This window comes from Anomaloglossus baeobatrachus, chromosome 5 (genome assembly GCF_048569485.1).
Source record: "Anomaloglossus baeobatrachus isolate aAnoBae1 chromosome 5, aAnoBae1.hap1, whole genome shotgun sequence".
NCBI lineage: Eukaryota > Metazoa > Chordata > Amphibia > Anura > Aromobatidae > Anomaloglossus > Anomaloglossus baeobatrachus.
In genome coordinates, this window is record NC_134357.1 from 75,361,123 (window position 1) to 75,379,673 (window position 18,551).

Genomic DNA, 18,551 nt, shown 5'->3' on the forward strand with positions numbered 1-18,551 from the left:
TAGGTGGTGAATATGTGATAATAATTGGCCTAACCACCAATCAAATGTGATAAGGACAGGGCTTAAATTTCATTGCGTCCAACAATCCAAAACTTACGATAATCAAGTCTTTCTTGAATATCCCTTTTTCCACACTAAATACATGTAATTCAGTCTCTTATTTGTACCTTCTACAAATAATTTTTTGATCAAGCGTCATAACTGAACGGCATATTATGCATGAATCTGCACGAATGCCCAGAATCTGTAAGATTAGGTCCATATCTCACAAGTCCATGTCATAATACACAGCATACGCCTTACATTGAATGCTTTTAAAGGGGTTGTCCATTACTTATTCATTCATGGCCCATAGAAAATAAAAACTATGTATACTCAGCTCCTGCAGTGGCACTGTTACAAGGTCATGTTGCGGTTCCTGGAAGGTGGGGGGTGGTATTGTGTCACATGACTGCTGCAACCAATCAGTAGCTGCTCTGATGAAATAGTAAAGGCTCAGCAGATGAGACGCTTCTGTCAGAAGGGTGTGCACCCATGCCGGGCAGTGTTACCTGTCCGGCTCATGGGAGTACAAGATAACAGAGGGGCAAGAGGCTTCAATAAGATGCAGCAGGTTGAAGATACAGAAAAGAGGGCAGGAAGGGGATTGGGTGGGTGTGATAGGTGCTGGCACACAGGACTCTGCAAAGCATCATGGAAATTGTAGTAATTTAACACAGGAAGTCAGGAGAGAGGATGTTGTCAATTAACCCCATTAGAGCTAGCGCCAGCAATGAGGATGTGAGGCTAGAGGATGATAAAAGATAATATTGCTAAAATAACATAGTAGATGTTTCGATAGGCACAAATTTACAAGATTTATGGAAAGGAGAATAAAATAAATCAGTTGTGGTACTGGATAACCTCTTTAATATACACAGTTATTGTATTCTATGGGTCCCTGAACAAATTTAGCAGGGGTCGTCTAGTAGTGGAGATGCTCACACAGTGTTCTGTATATCCTTATCAAAGGAACAACTTACTTTCTTTTGTGAAGAACAGAAAACACAAGTAACCGGCTTGACTTTTGGTTTTATAAATAGCCAACATAAAAAATGAGGTATTATAAAGTGCAACTTTCATATAAACTAAATTCTTCTACATATACAAAAACGCAAGACAGTTTAACATGATAATACATTAACATAGTAGAAAAAAAACAAACAAAACCTGTATAAACTGCTAATTAAACTAGCAGGATCACGGTCTTTTTTTTTTCTCTTTTTTTTAAACCCTAAAACAAAAAGTGTCATTATTGCAGACCTATACAAAGAGGAATTGTTAGATATTTGTTCTAGTAAGGACCATATTTTTCGGATTATAAGATGCACGTTCTCCCCAAAAATATTGGGAGGAAAGTGAGGGGTGAGTCTTAAAATCCAAATGTAGCTTACTGGAGGGTGGTGGAGAGGGGTAGCAGGAGGCAATGCTGCGGCAGCTGTGCAGGGCTCTGCGGCAGCGGGCTTCAAATAACGGCATCCGGAGCCGGCACGTGTGCAGATGGAGCTCTCGGCTCAAGATCTCATCTGCGCACAAGCCGCTTTCGACCCATTGATCTCCCTCCCAGGAGTGGACTTGAGGGAAATGGCGCCTGGAGGTGGCGCGTCCGCAGATGAGATCTCGGCTTGTCATTGAGCAAATAGCTCAAATTGCGCAAGCGCTTGCTCTGAGAGCCAGTATTTGAAGCCCTCAATGCCGACAGCCCGTGCAAAGCCGGCGACAGTTTCTGGGACACCCACCGGCTGCACTGCTTGCAGCATTGCCCTGCTCCACCACTGCCCCTGCTTCCTGTCACCCCGCTCCACCACCAATGCCACCCCCTCCGGTAAGACACCACTGGATTATAAGACGGACCTCTTTTTTTTTTTTTTTTTACTTTTTTTTCTTTAAATTTGGGGTGTGTCTTATAAACCGAAAAATACGGTACTACTGTTGTCCATGGGGAAAAAAAACAACAAACCCTATTCTGGGGCATTTTTCTTTTGGCTGCATTGTGCAGCTCCTCTGTTGTTCCTCCTGGCAGTGTAACTAAGACAATTGGACATTAACATTCCTCTAGTGATTTGAATGGGTCTGTAATAATACAGAAACTTAAAAGGCTTGTTCGGCATGTAATACAGCTGCAAGGTTCTGCAGATCAGCTTTTATTTAAAGCACCATTCTGGGGTTTTTTGTTTTTTTTTTAATTTCACCCCCGTCATGGTATTACTAATTATGTTCTCTGCCCGTAGTAATTGTACATACCACTAGCCATCTTCTGGTGTTCTCGGCACTGCTCTGGTTGTCTTCTGCTAGTTGTGACCTGTCGAATCGCTCCAGTCTGTACAAGTCTATGAGAGCCAGAACGAACCGTCTACAGGATTCACCAAGTATTACAAAAAGTCTTCAGTTTTGTTAACTGTATAGGCTGTGGTTTTTAAAGTGCAACTTTATGCCCCTAGAATTGTTTTTCTATTAGGCAAGGTTAAGTGAACCAATAATAGGAAGAGTGTATCCAATCACGCTGTACATTGACCTTCTTTTAGATACAGGTTATAAAATTACCAAAAAAACGGTCACTATTTTACTTCTATTCTTCGGTAAATCACATTTACCAGTATATGTAATAAGATCTTTCATTATATCCAAATGTCTGTATTGTAATTCTAAATGATAAGAACAGGTGAGGAAGAAAGTGGCAAATATTGAATATTTTCTATACAAACAACAGTAAAGCAGAAGGTAGAGTCGTTGAGTGGTTGCGGGAGGACATTAGTTGTCGTCATAAGGAAAATCCTGAGGAGAATCATTGATACTTTCTTCTAAGGCTGAATTGTCGCCCTTTGGCTCCCAGTAATCATGAATCTTTCCCTGCATCCAAAAAAAAAAAAAAAAAATGAAGCATATTGAAAATACAGTAACTGCATGATCTATGTTAAACATTAACCCCTGGAGCCCCCGGGCATTTTGCGTTTTTCCCGAGTTTTGTTTTTTTTTTTTCCTCTCTTTCTTCCAAGTGCTGTAAGGCTGCTTTCACACTACGTCTTTTTAACATGCGTCAGGAACGTTTTTTTGCTGCAAAAGCGGATCCTGCTTTTACAGCAAAAAACGCATGCTAACGCATCTGTTATTTTGCAGGATCCTGTCACTGGATGTTTAGGGGCGGGCATTGGAGTCATGTGATTGGGAGTGAGGGGAACTAAACGTGCCAGACTGGGAGCCGGCTTCTGACAGCTACAGACGATCGTAACCAAGGTAAACATCGGGCTTGGATACCCGATATTTACCTTGGTTACGAGTGTCCGCAGCTCTCAGGTGGGGGAGAGGGAGGGGGAGAGGAAGGGGGAAAGACAGAGAGAGAGGGTGAGGAAGGGAGGAGGAGAGAGAGACAGATCACGCGAGACTGGTTCTGGGCATGCTCAGTACTTCCTGGGCATGCTCAGTACAAAAGCAGGATCCTGTTACAACGCAACTCAACGCATTCTGCTAGGCAGGATCCAGCGCTCATTGAAATGCATTGCAGCTCGTGGCGCAATGTGAAGGATCCTGTGAGATGCATTATTTTGACAAAGGTAAAAAACGCTACAAGTAGCGTTTTTGAAACTTGTTAAAATAACACAAAAGTACGGATCCTGCGTCTAACGCACGCAAACGCATGCGAACGCAGGTGGACGCGAGTCCATTGCAAATGCATTGAAGTGAAAACGCATTTGCACTGGATCCGTTTTTCCGCTAAAAAAACGTTATGGACGGATGTTAAATAAACGTAGTGTGAAACCAGCCTAACTTTGTTATTTTTCCGGCAATCTTGCCATATGAGGGCTTGATTTTTGCCGAACGAGTTGTAGTTTTAAATGAAACCATAAGTTTTACCATGTAGTGTACTGGAAAACAGCAAACAACCTTTAAAGTGTGGAAAAAAAAGGCAAAAAAAAAAAGTGTGATCGCACAATAGTTTTTGGGATATTTTACTCACCATGTTCCAAATACTAAATGGTAAAACTGATGTGTCACTGTGATGCCTGAAATCGGTGTGAGTATGGAAATACCAAACAAGAATATGTTTACTTGTATCTAAGGGGTTAAAAAAAATAATTCACAAGTTTGTCCAAAAAAAGTGGCACACGTTTTGCGCCATTTTCTGAAACCCGTAGCATTCTCATTTTTCGTACTAGTAATGGTTACTTTCTTTTAGTTTCTACTATACATGTCCTGAATCGCCTGCCCAGCACATGCAGTAGCTGTGTGCTTTATAGATAAAGAGCTTTTACTATAAATCCACAGCTTCTACTGCCGACGTGTAGAGATGGTGGTGGGAAGAATTGGTGCACTCAAAATAGAAGCAAAGCGATGGCAGCACCGAGACCTCTACTGCACACGAGCTGGATAACATGAAAGTGTAAAAGTATTCCTGTAACTGGGGCTTCTCAACAGATCAAAAAAAACCCCAAAAAACAACAAATCTTTATTTTTATATAGCGCTAACATATTCTGCAGCGCTTTACATACATCAGGAACACTGTCCTCTTTGGAGCTCACAATCTAGAGTCCCTATCTGTAGGTCTTTGAAGCGTGCGAGGAAACCGGAGAATCCGGAGGAAACCCACGCAAACACGGGGAGAACATACAAACTCCTTCCAGATGGTGTCCTTGGTGGGATTTCAAACCAGGACCCCAGCACTGCCAGACTGCAGTGCTAACCACTGAGCCACCGTGCCACTCACGATGCACGACAAAGCAATTAACGCTGCATCCTTTATTTCCACTCTTGAACCGGTGTTGGGACATTAATACGATAAATGACTAATTTACCTGATTTGGCCGAGAATATAGCAGTAGTTCCTGCCATCTACCATGGATTCTGGCAACTAAATCTTTCACCTTAATAAAAAAGAAACTACAGTAAGTTACTGAGGAGAGAGAAAGAAATACGAAAATGTGTAACACAAAGGAGCAGTAATAATGGATGCGCATTAAGATTTTAAAAAGTATCCCAAGCCCTTCCTCCCTTAATCTTTTTTTTTTTTTTTCCGATCATGCAACTTGGTAATTAAAGAAAAAAAAACCCTCTCTATGCTCCCCCAGAATATCCGCCATGTGCTCCTCCTGTCATGTGTGCCTGTAAGAGAATGGGCTGCAGCAAGAATCCTTTCCTGCTCGGATTATCCAAGCCTAAGATACTCAAGACCTCTCCTTTAGATCAATGTCAGAATGGTGGGGTCTGAAACACAACGTCCCCCACTGATCAGATGTTAACAGCACTAGACTAAAAGCAGTGAATGAAGCCAGAAAAGCACAGCGCTGTACATGGTGTAGTGGCCATTCCCAGGTACTGCAGTCCAGATCCTATGCATTTCCTTACCTGAGAATGAGCACTAGACAGTGAACGGCGCTATACTTTTCAGACTACGTTTAGTTGACATCTGGTTGCAACCAGAGCTTGTAGCATCTGATCAGAGGGGGTTGTCTGGTGTCAGGCTCCCACCGATCTGATATTTATGACCAATTCCTGGGATAGGTCATCAACATCATACACCTAGGCAACCCCTTTAAGCCATGTTGTTGAGGCAAGCCCCAGCCACAGTAGTTACCCAACTAAAGATTAAATCTATCCTCGGAAGATTAAAGGGGTTGGCCAGTGAAAACAAGTTATTACCCAGCCACAGACAATTTTATTCCCACTGCAAAATGGTGCGACTGTATGGATGCTTACTCTTCTCTTACTATTCTCTTTGGGGTTGCCGGAAAAAGCCCCACAGGGAATGAATGGAGCGCCCGTCAAGAATGCACAATGCAAGGTGCTGTGACGTAGAAGAGCGAGGATCTGCTGCTGCGGACAGATCCTGGTGCCACAAGTTGGACTAAAGCCTGGATATCATCGACCACACTGTAGACCGTCTTGCACATAGTGCCAGATTTCAAGAACTATTTTAAAAGGACCAGTGATTTATTTTCCTTAGTGTCCCCAGATTTGTTCCTTTACAGACTTTGGAGAATCCCATCTGTGCTCGGTGGAATATTCTCCCAGTCACAATAAGTTTTATTTGGATTGTTCATTGGCCCGCAGTCCCTGTCTGCTCGGTCACAGTCAGACCAGCACTAATCAAAAAGGTTATCCCCTATCCTCCTAGTCTATGCATAGGGCTCCTTTATATTAAACAATTGCCAATTAGCCACAAGTTTTTCGTCTGGCGTTTAATAGCATGTTTAGGCAGGAGGGCCGAGTTAATGACAAGCAAAGAACGATCATTAATAGGATGTTCAGAGCGCATAGCCGGCCACTGTTCTCAGCAGCACATTCTATTTATGTATGATCATACGCTACCAAGAAAGCTAGCTTTTTTTTGGCACGCATAACCTATGACTTGATTTGTCATCAGGTAATCAGCAGCTGGATTATGCAACACCATTATTTAAGAAAAACAAACAAAAAAACAACACAAGCGTTCCTATCTTCATTTCCCAATAATGGTGCAGTTCAAATGCACCCTGTGCCCTCAGCGTGCTACAGGATTTCTACAATACTGCTTCCTTCATGAGAAATTTTTTTTTTTAACATATACAGTACAGACCAAAACTTTGGACACACCTTCTCATTCAAAGTTTTCTTTATTTTCATGCCTCTGAAAATTGTAGATTCACATTGAAGGCATCAAAACTATGAATTAACACATGTGGAATGAAATACTTAACAAAAAAGTGAGAAACAACTGAAAATCTGTCTTATATTCTAGGTTCTTCAAAGTAACCATCTTTTGCTTTCATTACTACTTTGCACACTCTTGGCATTCTCTTGATGAGCTTCAAGAGGTAATCACCGGAAATGGTTTTCCAACAGTCTTAAAGGAGTTCCCAGAGATGCTTAGCACTTGTTGGCCCTTTGGCCTTCACTCTGCGGTCCAGCTCACCCCAAACCATCTCGATTGGGTTCAGGTCTGGTGACTGGAGACCAGGTCATCTGGCGTAGCACCCCTTCACTTTCCTTCTTAGTCAAATCGCCCTTACACAGCCTGGAGGTGTGTTTGGGGTCATTGTCCTGTTGAAAAATAAATGATGGTCCAACTAAACGCAAATCGGATGGAATAGCACGCCGCTGCAAGATGCTGTGGTAGCCATGCTGGTTTAGTATGCCTTCAATTTTGAATAAATCCCCAACAGTGTCACCAGCAAAGCACCATCACACCTCCTCCTCCATGCTTCACGGTGGGAACCAGCCATGTAGAGTCCATCCGTTCACATTTTCTACAAAGACACGGTGGTTGGATCCAAAGATCTCAAATTTGGACTCATCAGACCAAAGCACAGATTTCCACTGGTCTAACGTCCATTCCTTGTGTTCTATAGCCCAAACAAGTCTCTTCTGCTTGTTGCCTGTCCTTAGCAGTGGTTTCCTAGCAGCTATTATACCATGAAGGCCTGCTGCACAAAGTCTCCTCTTGACAGTTGTTCCAGAGATGAGAAGGTGTGTCCAAACATTTGGTCTATAATATATTATATAATATTATATATATATATATATATATATATATATATATATATATATATATATATATATATATATATATATATATATATATATATTATATATATATATTACACACATACACACACATTATATATACATACGCACATATGTCCCATCTGCAATATCTCCTGCAAACCATACATTGTTGTTCCTGAGCCTTGTGTGTCGTGTTTACTTTTATGGATATCACAAATAAAGAAGGAGTTTTAATACAGCACCGGTGTTTCCAGGTCTTTGCTGGATTTTCCTTATACCCATTTCCATTGCTGGATGCACTCCTGTCCATGTCCGTGTAAGGCTTTGTTTACCGGGTGAGTCTGAACCCAGGTGGCTTGTAAGCTGGAGCTGGACTCTCACTTGTATGAATAAATATTAGATAGATATATCTATCTCAATTTTTTTTTTTTTTTTTTATTTCTTTATTTATTAAAATCGTTCATTTTTAGGTTTAGTGTTCCTTAAAAAAACATTTCTATATGAGACAAGCACACAGTTGCATTTCTAAACACAAAATATTAGAACTCCGTTGTGGATACAGGCAATTACCTTTGTTCTGTAAAAATATCTTGCATCCTCCCGTATATCACTTTTTATGTGCTTCTCCAGTTCAGTGCATAGTTTTTGCAGGTATTTCTATTAAACAAAAAAATTATACATTCATACATCGCGTTAAGAATTATGAATCATTCTTTTAAGTTACTAGTCCAGCACGGCCCTCAGGCAGCTTCTCCCCACATTGCTTTGGTTGATTGATGTCTCTACCTATAGACACAGAGACCCGACGATCAACTAGAGTGGTGCGGGGGCAGTGCCAGACTAGCCTCCGGCCGGATCGTCTGACTTTGTTTTCTCTTACATGCTGGAGAATTTCAGAAAGACATACTGTGCTGCAAACAGTCAGGATCTAAGACATGCTGCCCGTGGTTTGGGGAGCATGAATCAAAAGACAGGTTCCCTTTATCCCCTTCACGACCGGCTGATTTTTCACGTTCCGTTTTTTTTCCGCTATTCTTTATTCGAAAGACGCAACTTTTTGATTTTTCAGCCAATATGATCATGTGAGGGCTCATGTTTTGTGGAACGAGCTGTACTGCCAATGTATGTAAAGTGCTGTGGAATTAATAGCGCTATATAAATGAATAAAATTATTATTATTATTACTTTTAAATGAAACCATAGTTTTTACCATATAGTGTACTGAAAAACGGCAAAAAAATCCAAATGCGGAAAAATTGCAAAAAATGGGCGATAGCACTATTGTTTTTGAGATATTTTATTCACTGTGTTCACTATATGGCAAAACTGATGTGTGGTGTGATGCCTGAGGTCAGTGCGAGTTCATAGACACCAAACATGTATAGGTTTACTTTTATATAAGGGGTTAAAAAAAATCTGAAGATTGTCCAAACAAAATTGGCATACACCATATTCCGTGACCCGTAGCGCTCTCATTTTTCGGGATCTATGGCTCAATGACTGTTTATTTTTTTGCGTCTCAAGCTGCCGTTTTTAACGGTACCATTTTTGCGCAGATGCTACGTTTTGATCGCCTGTTATTGCATTTTGCGCAAAATTTGTGGAAGCCAAGAGACGTAATTTTGGCATTTGGTAAACAGCGCGGCGGCAAAACAACTCCAATCAGATTATTTGATTTTATATTTTGATAGATCGGGCATTTCTGAACGTGGCAATACCAAATGTGTCTATTTTTTATTTTTTAACCTTTTAATTTTCAATGGGGCAAAAGGGGGGTGGATTTGAACCTTAAGGTTTTTTTTTTTAAACTTTTTTTTGTTTTTACTAGTCCCCCTAGGGGAGTATATGGATCAACAATCCGATCGCTCTGCCCTATCTGCTGATCACAGCTATACAGCTGTAAACAGCAGATATACTCATTTCCTGCTTCACTCTGCTCTGGGCTGGGTGAAAAAAAAAGTAATACATGTGAGCCACAGGAGTCATCACATGACCCTGTGCTACCATGAAACCAACGGAAGTCACGTGATCACGTCATGTGACTGCCGGTATCGGCCGGTAAGTAAATGTTTACCGCCGGTGCCGTTATAATGGCGCTGTCACATATTGACAGCGCCATTTAAGGGGTTAAACGGCACGAGCAGATAACGATTCTGCTCGTGCCTAGCAGGCAGACATCTCAGCTGTGAAAATCAGCTGAGATGTGCGCTGATCGCGGCAAGCTGCCAAAGGCAGACCGTGGGCAGTAACAATATGACCGCTAGGACGTAATATTACTGCCCGCGGTCGTGAAGGGGTTAAGGCGCCATCTGTTATACACTGTATATTACACTTACCCGCTGTGTGAATGGCGGCTCATCTGAGGTACTTGCATCATTTACAAGATTTAAAAGGCTGAAGGTCAGATAGTATGCCTGGAAAATAAAACATTCGGGAAATCAGATAAAACCAGTGCTTAAAGCTCTAGATATTTTCCTTTAGTACTAAAGGTTTTTACTAAGTGCCTTAAAAGAAATAAAATAAATCACTTTTATATAGATTAAAAGAAGGGAATTTTGTTTACTTACCGTAAATTCCTTTTCTTCTAGCTCCTATTGGGAGACCCAGACAATTGGGTGTATAGCTTCTGCCTCCGGAGGCCACACAAAGTGAAGGGAATTTTGTTTACTTACCGTAAATTCCTTTTCTTCTAGCTCCAATTGGGAGACCCAGACAATTGGGTGTATAGCTATTGCCTCTGGAGGCCACACAAAGTATTACACTTAAAAGTGTAAGGCCCCTCCCCTTCTGGCTATACACCCCCAGTGGGATCACTGGCTCACCAGTTTTAGTGCCAAAGCAAGAAGGAGGAAAGCCAATAACTGGTTTAAAGACCAATTCAATCCGAGGAAACATCGGAGAACTGAACCATACCACATGAACAACATGTGTACCCGAAAAAACAGAAAAACCCCGAGAAAACAGGGCGGGTGCTGGGTCTCCCAATTGGAGCTAGAAGAAAAGGAATTTACGGTAAGTAAACAAAATTCCCTTCTTCTTTGTCGCTCCATTGGGAGACCCAGACAATTGGGATGTCCAAAAGCAATCCCTGGGTGGGTAAAAGAATACCTCATGATAGGGCCGTCAAACGGCCCTCTCCTACAGGTGGCCAACCGCCGCCTGAATGACTTATCTACCTAGGCTGGCGTCTGCCGAAGCGTAGGTATGCATCTGATAATGCTTGGTAAAAGTAAGTAGACTCGACCAGGTGGGTGCCTGACACACCTGCTGAGCCGTAGCCTGGTGCCGTAATGCCCAGGATGCACCCACGGCTCTGGTAGAATGGGCCTTCGGCCTTGAGAGAACCAGAAGCCCAGTAGAACTGTAGGTTTCAAGAATTGGTTCCTCGAGCCCCCGAGCAAGGGTGGATCTGGAAGCTTGCGACTGTTTACGCCGACCAGCGACAAGGACAAAGAGTGCATCCGGGTGGCGCAGGAGTGCCATGCGGGAAGTAGAACCTGAGTGCTCTCACCAGAACCAACAGATGCAAATCTTTCTGAAATTGATGGACTGGACGAGGACACAAAGAAGGTGAGGTGATATCCTGATTGATATGAAAATGGGATACCACCTTAGGGAGAAATTCCGGAACCGGACGCAGAACTACCCTGTCCTGGTGAAGGACCAGGAAGGGAGTTTGTATGAGAGCGTTGCTAGCTTGGAAACTCTCCTAAGAGACGAGACCGTTACTAGAAGGCCACTTCCCGTGAAAAACGGGAAGGGAGACATCCTTCAAAGGCTCGAAAGGCGGCATCTGGAGAGCAATTAGAACCTTGTTCAGATCTCAGGGCTCTAACGGCCGCTTGTACGGAGTGCTGAGAAGACAAACTCCCCGTAGGAACGTGCGTACCTGAGGAAGTCGTCGTTTCTGAAAAAATACAGATAGCGCTGAGACTTGTCCCTAAAGGGAACTGAGCGACAACCCATTTTCCTACCTAGATTGCAGGAAGGAAGGAAACATAGACGATGCAACCGGCCAGGGAGAAACACCCTGCGCCGAGCACCGAGATAAGAACATCTTCCACGTCCTGTGGTCAATCTTGGCGGACGTTGGTATGCTAGCCTGTCTCATGGTGGCAACCACGTCCTGAGGTAATCCTGACGACACTAGGTTCCAGGACTCAATGCCACACCATCCGGTTGAGGGCCGTAGAATTCAAATGGAAGAATGGCCCTTGAGACAGCCAGTCTGATTGGTCTGGTAGTGCCCCCGGTTAGCCTACCGTGAGGCACCACAGAACCGAGTACCACAACATCCTCGGCCAATTTGTAGCGACGAGGATGGCGCGGCCGCAGTCGGTCTTGATCTAGCGCAGTACTCTGGGCAACAATGCGAGAGGTGGCACCTAAGGTAGCTGGAACTGCGACCAATGCTGAACTAAGGCGTGTGCCGCCAGAGCTCGATGATTGTGAAACCGTGCCATGAAGGTGGCACATTGTTGTTGTGCCGTGACGCCATTAGATCGACGTCCGGCCTCTGTCAGCGGCGCCAGATCTCCTGAAACCCGTCCGGGTGAGGAGACCATACTCTTTCGGCCACACCTCAGCGACTTAGGAAGTCAGCTTCCTAGTTTCCACACTTGGGATGTGAATTGTGGATATGGTGGATGCCGTGTCTTCCACCCACATCAGAACCTGCCGGACTTCCTGGAAGGCTTGCCGGTTGCGCGTTCTTCCTTGGTGGTTGATGTATGCCACCGCTGTGGAGCTGTCCGACTGAAGTCGGATATGCTTGCTTTCCAGCCGCTGTTGGAAGGATTGTAGGGCAAGATACACTGCTCTGTGTTCAAGAACATTGATCTGAAGAGTGGACTCTTGCTGAGTCCACGTACCCTGAGCGCTGTAGTGGAGAAAAACTGCTCCCCACCCTGATAGACTCGCGTCTGTCGTAACTATCGCCCAGGACGGGGATAGGAAGGACCTTCTTTTTGACCAAGAGGTGAGAAGAAGCCACCACCGTAGAGATTCCTTGGCCGCCTGAGAAAGAACGACGACTCTGTTGAGGGACGTCGACTCCTCGTCCCATTGGCGGAGAATGTCCCATTGTAGTGGACGCAGTAAAACTGCGCGAAAGGAACTGCCTCCATTGCTACCATCTTACGTAGGAAGTGCATGAGGCGTCTCAATGTGTGCGACTGGTTCTTAAAGAAGAGCTTGCAGCCCGTAGTGAATGCTGTTTGTCTAGCGGCAGCTTCACTATCGCTGAGAGAGTAAGAAACTCTATGCCTAGATATGTTATCGATAGGGTCGGGGTCGGATCTGACTTTAAAAAGTTGATGATCCACCCAAAACTCTAGAGAGTCTCCAGCGCAACGTTCGGGCAGTGTTGGCATGTTTCCTAAGAGAGTGCCTTGACAAGTAGATCGTCTAAATACGGGACCACAGAGTGACCCTGAGAGTGCAGGACTGTGACTACTGCTGCCCTGACCTTGGCGAAGACCAGTTGGACTGTCGCTAGCCGGAAGGTAGAGCTACGAACAGAGGGTGTTCGTCTCCTATAACGAAGCGTAGAAACGCTAGTGCTCTGGATCGATCGGCACGTGTGGATAAGCATCCTTGATGCCTAATGATGCTAGGAAATATCCTTGGGACCTTGAGGCGATGACATGGCGGAGGGATTCCATCCGGAACCGCCTGGTGTCCACGAGCTTGCTGAGCATTCTTAGATCCAGAACGGGACGGAACGGCCCGTTGTTATAGGTACCGCAAAGAATTTGGGGTAAAAACCGTGACCTTGTTCCTGAAGAGGAACGGGGGTCATCACTCTTTCTGCCTATAGAGTGCACCCTGTTTGCAGAAGAGCAGCGGCCCGGCCGGGAGGTGGAGAAATTCTGAAGAATCGAGTTGGAGGACGAGAAGTGAGCTCTATCCTGTACCCGTGAGACAGAATGTCTCACACTCAATGGTCATTGACCTATGGCAGCTAAATATCGCCAAGGCGGGAGAGCCTGCTACCGACCGAGGCCGCAAGTCATGAGGAAGCCGCCTTGGAAGCGGGTTTTCAGACTGTCGCTTTTTTGGGCGAGACTGAGCCCGCTAAGAATCTTAGCTCCTCTGATCCTTTTGAGTCCACATTGGACGAGGAAAAATGGGACCTGCCCTAGCCTCGAAAAGGCCGAAAACCCCGACTGCCTCTTGCTCTGTTGGGGTTTGTTGTGTCCGGGCTGAGGAAAGGATGAATCCTTACCCCTGGACTGTTTGATGGTTACATCCAACGCTCACCAAACAGTCGGTCTCGCGTAAGAAACAAATGCAGACATTTGAGAGGTTAAGGATGCCACCTGCGGCACAGATGTACGTGTAACCGTGTCAATCTGTGTAAGACAAGCTGAAATAGCTTGGAGTGCCCCAAGGGAGAGAATGCCGGAGCCAACGGTGCGCCGACAGCCTCATAGATGGCTTTCGACCAGAGATCCATCTGTCTGTCAGTGGCATCTTTGAGTTTGCAGTTCCATCTCCCACTGCAACTATGGATCTAGCTACAAGCCTGGAGATTGGAGGATGCCGCTCGGGACATTGGGTCCAGTCCTTGACCAAGTCAGGGGACAGGGATAACGTGTATCCTAAGCCGTTTGGAGAAGCGCATATCTGGATAAGCGTGGTGTTCCTGGACTGCCTCTCTGAAGGCAGAGTGGTCCAGAAAAATACGTGAAGCTGACTCCTCCACTGGAGGAGCTGTGAGGAATAACCCACATTCTATAGATGGACGCTATAAGATTATTTACTATGGCGTCACAATCAGGTGTATCCAGATTGAGAGCGGTCTCAGGATCAGAATCCTGAGCCGCTACTTCCGCCTCATTACACAGCGAGTCCTTCTGTTAGGACCCTGATGAAACCGAGGCCGCTCATAGCGAGCCCACTTAGGCTGTCTGGGACTGACGTCCGTGCAGAGCCGTGACTCTGGGATGCGTGTGACATTCCCGGAGCTGTTAGTTATTCACACTGAGGGGGGCCATGGATCAATGATTCAACAGTGCCCATATTGTGAGAGACATGTCCGGACTGCTAGGCTTCTAGTATCATAGCCATAGTCTCAGAAAAACTGTCAGTAAATACTGCAGACACCGTCCTCATCCCCTGGCCATTAGTGCATACAATGGGAGTCTATGTACCTGCCGGCCGTATAGCCGTACATGCTGTACCAGCTGTATAGAAAAACATGTGGTTCTGCACCTTTGTTTTACACAGAGAATATGCTGATAACTCCTCCGCATAATCCAGGAGGGTACATACAACGTGCGACCAAACAGTGCAATGTATATAGTACAAGCATATCTATAAGTGCACTTCTGCACTAGTGGGGTTAGCACCACAGGTGCTGCTTAACGCATGTTACAGCGATTGTGTGACTATCAGAATGCCAGGGTCTTCCCCACTTGTCTCTGTATCGTACAGAAACTGACACTAATGGCTGCCGGTGTCCTTGTAGAGAAGGAAGCCGTGGGCGTGCCTGAGAAAGTGCGGGAATCCGGATTCACAGTGCACACAGTGAGAGGGGTGGAGTATGCAAAACATACTCCAGCTCTCAGCTCTGCTCTATGCAGCGTCACGCCCCTACCCTGACTGTCAGGGCTGTGGGCGGTAACGAAGGGAGACTAGGCCCAGAAGCCGGGGAATCGAGTTAACAGCGCGGCCGCCGTAAAAGCGCGGGCCGCGCTGAAGTCCCCGGCGCACCACAAGTGCCAGCCGCGCCGCAGTTCCAGCGGCCGGCGCGACCGATTCATAGAAGTGGCCAGCGTCCTGCCCCTCTCCTGACTGGCAGGTCTGGGGGCGGGAACGAACGGAAGCAGGCCGCAAAAGCCGGGGACTCTAGTTATCAGCGCGGCCGCCGTAAAAGCGCGGGCCGCGCTGAAGTCCCCGGCGCACCACAAGTGCCAGCCGCGCCGCTGCCAGCGGCCGGCGCGACCGATTCCTGGAAGTGGCCAGCGTCCCGCCCCTCTCCTGACTGGCAGGTCTGGGGGCGGGAACGAACGGAAGCAGGCCGCAAAAGCCGAGGACTCTAGTTATCAGCGCGGCCGCCGTAAAAGCGCAGGCCGCGCTGAAGTCCCCGGCGCACTACAAGTGCCAGCCGCGCCGCAGTCCCAGCGGCCGGCGCGACCAATTCCCATAAGTGAGCCTGCTTCAGCAAAGCTGAATGAGGCCATGGCACAGGCGCCGCAGCGCTGATGTCCCCCGGCGCACTACAACACCCAGCATGCTGCGGTGTGAGCGCCAAATGCACGGGGACACAGAGTACCTTGAGGAAGCAGGGCCATGTCCCTGATGTACTCCGCTCCATCCAGCATCTTCTCCAGGGGCTGTAGATGGAGCACGGTCTCAGTGCCTGGAGACCGGTAAATCCCACTTCACCCAGAGCCCTGTAAAAAGGGATGGGGAAGGAATCAGCATGTGGGCTCCTGCCGCCGTACCCGCAATGGGTACCTCAACCTTACAAACACCTCCGACATACAGTGGGGTGAGAAGGGAGCATGCTGGGGACACTATATGTGTCCTCTTTTCTTCCATCCGACATAGTCAGCAGCTGCTGCTGACTAAAAAGTGGAGCTATGCGTGGATGTGTTGCCTCCTTCGCACAAAGCACAAAACTGGTGAGCCAGTGATCCCACTGGGGGTGTATAGCCAGAAGGGGAGGGGCCTTACACTTTTAAGTGTAATACTTTGTGTGGCCTCCAGAGGCAATAGCTATACACCCAATTGTCTGGGTCTCCCAATGGAGCGACAAAGAAATTACACTTTAAAAAGTGTAACCCCTCCCCTCTGCCTATACACCCTCCCGTGCATCACGGGCTCCTCAGTTTTGGTGCAAAAGCAGGAAGGAGGAAACTTATAAATTGGTTTAAGGTAAATTCAATCCGAAGGATGTTCGGAGAACTGAAAACCATGAAACAATTGAACATGAACAACATGTGTACACAAAAGAACAACTAGCCCGAAGGAAAAACAGGGGCGCGTGCTGGGTCTCCCAATAGGAGCTAGAAGAAAAGGAATTTACGGTAAGTAAACAAAATTCCCTTCTTCTTTGTCGCTCCATTGGGAGACCCAGACAATTGGGACGTCCAAAAGCAGTCCCTGGGTGGGTAAAAGAATACCTCGATAACAAGAGCCGACACGACTCCCTCTTACAGGTGGGCCACCGCCGCCTGAAGGACTTGCCTACCTAGACTGGCATCTGCCGAAGCATAGGCATGCACTTGATAGTGCTTTGTGAAAGTGTGCATACTAGACCATGTAGCTGCCTGACACACTTGTAGAGCCGTTGCCTGGTGCCGCAATGCCCAGGACGCCCCCACGGCTCTGGTAGAATGGGCTTTCAGCCCCGAAGGAATCGGAAGCCCCGAAGAACGGTAGGCTTCAAGAATCGGTTCCTTGATCCACCGAGCCAAGGTTGACCTGGAAGCTTGCGAACCCTTACGCTGACCGGCCACAAGGACAAAAAGCGCATCTGAACGGCGCAGGGGCGCTGTGCGAGACACGTAGAAACGGAGTGCTCTCACTAGATCTAATGAGTGCAAATCCTTTTCAAAGCGGTGAATTGGATTAGGGCAAAATGAAGGTAAGGTGATATCCTGATTGAGATGAAAAGGCGATACCACCTTAGGGAGAAATTCCGGAACAGGACTGAGAACCACCTTATCCTGGTGAAAAACCAGGAAGGGGGCTTTGCATGACAGTGCTGCAAGCTCCGACACTCTACGGAGTGAAGTAACTGCTACTAGAAATGCCACTTTCTGCGAAAGACGTGATAAGGAGACATCCCGCAGCGGCTCAAAAGGCGGTTTCTGAAGAGCCGTTAGCACCCTGTTAAGGTCCCAGGGTTCAAGCGGGCGCCTGTAAGGTGGGACTATGTGGCAAACTCCCTGCAGGAACGTGCGGACCTGCGGAAGCCTGGCCAGGCGCTTTTGAAAGAATATTGAGAGTGCCGAAACTTGCCCCTTGAGAGAACTAAGTGACAACCCCTTATCCATTCCGGATTGAAGGAAGGAAAGAAAAGTGGGTAAGGCAAAAGGCCAGGGAGTAAAACCCTTATCAGAACACCACGACAAGAAAATCCGCCAAGTCCTGTGATAGATCTTGGCGGACGTCGGTTTCCTGGCCTGTCTCATAGTGGCAATGACATCCTGAGACAACCCTGAAGACGCTAGGAGCCAGGACTCAATGGCCACACAGTCAGGTTGAGGGCCGCAGAATTCAGATGGAAAAACGGCCCTTGCGACAGCAAGTCTGGGCGGTCTGGCAGCGCCCACGGCTGACCCACCGTGAGATGCCACAGATCCGGGTACCATGACCGCCTCGGCCAGTCTGGGGCGACGAGAATGGCGCGACGGCAGTCGGACCTGATCTTGCGTAGTACTCTGGGCAGCATTGCCAGAGGAGGAAATACATAAGGCAGTCGAAACTGCGACCAATCCTGGACTAATGCGTCCGCCGCCAGAGCTCTGTGATCTTGAGATAGTGCCATGAAGGCCGGGACCTTGTTGTTGTGCCGTGACGCCATGAGATCGACGTCCGGTGTTCCCCAGCGGCGACAGATCTCTCGAAACACTTCTGGGTGCAGGGACCATTCCCCCGCATCCATGCCCTGACGACTGAGAAAATCTGCTTCCCAGTTTTCTACGCCCGGTATGTGAACAGCGGAGATGGTGGATGCTGTGGCTTCCACCCACTGCAGAATTCGCTGGACTTCTTGGAAGGCTTGACGACTCCGCGTGCCGCCTTGGTGGTTGATGTATGTGACGGCAGTGGCGTTGTCCGACTGGATACGGATCTGCCTGCCCTCCAGCAACTGCTGGAGAGCCAATAGTGCCAGATATACTGCCCTTATCTCCAGGACATTGATCTGAAGGGAAGACTATCGGAGTCCAGGTTCCCTGAGCTCTGTGATGGAGGAATACCGCTCCCCACCCTGACAGGCTCGCGTCCGTGGTGAGCACAGCCCAGGCTGGGGGCAGGAAGGATTTTCCCTGTGATAGAGAAGTGGGAAGAAGCCACC

At 46.9% G+C, this 18,551-nt stretch overlaps 1 protein-coding gene across 3 annotated transcripts in view; it reads right to left on the reverse strand.

The window, feature by feature from the left end:
* Positions 1-1,055: 1,055 nt before the first annotated feature.
* The window catches only part of SLF2 (SMC5/6 complex localization factor 2), a 160,472-nt gene continuing 142,976 nt past the window's right edge, over positions 1,056-18,551 (reverse strand). For all 3 annotated transcript variants that reach the window (XM_075348596.1, XM_075348594.1, XM_075348595.1), the window contains 4 exons: positions 9,856-9,933; positions 8,090-8,176; positions 4,831-4,899; positions 1,056-2,889 (listed from right to left, as the gene is read on the reverse strand). In XM_075348596.1, the coding sequence (XP_075204711.1) occupies positions 2,791-2,889; positions 4,831-4,899; positions 8,090-8,176; positions 9,856-9,933 (333 nt within the window). In that variant the 3' untranslated portion in view covers positions 1,056-2,790. The remainder of the gene's footprint in view (positions 2,890-4,830; positions 4,900-8,089; positions 8,177-9,855; positions 9,934-18,551) is intronic.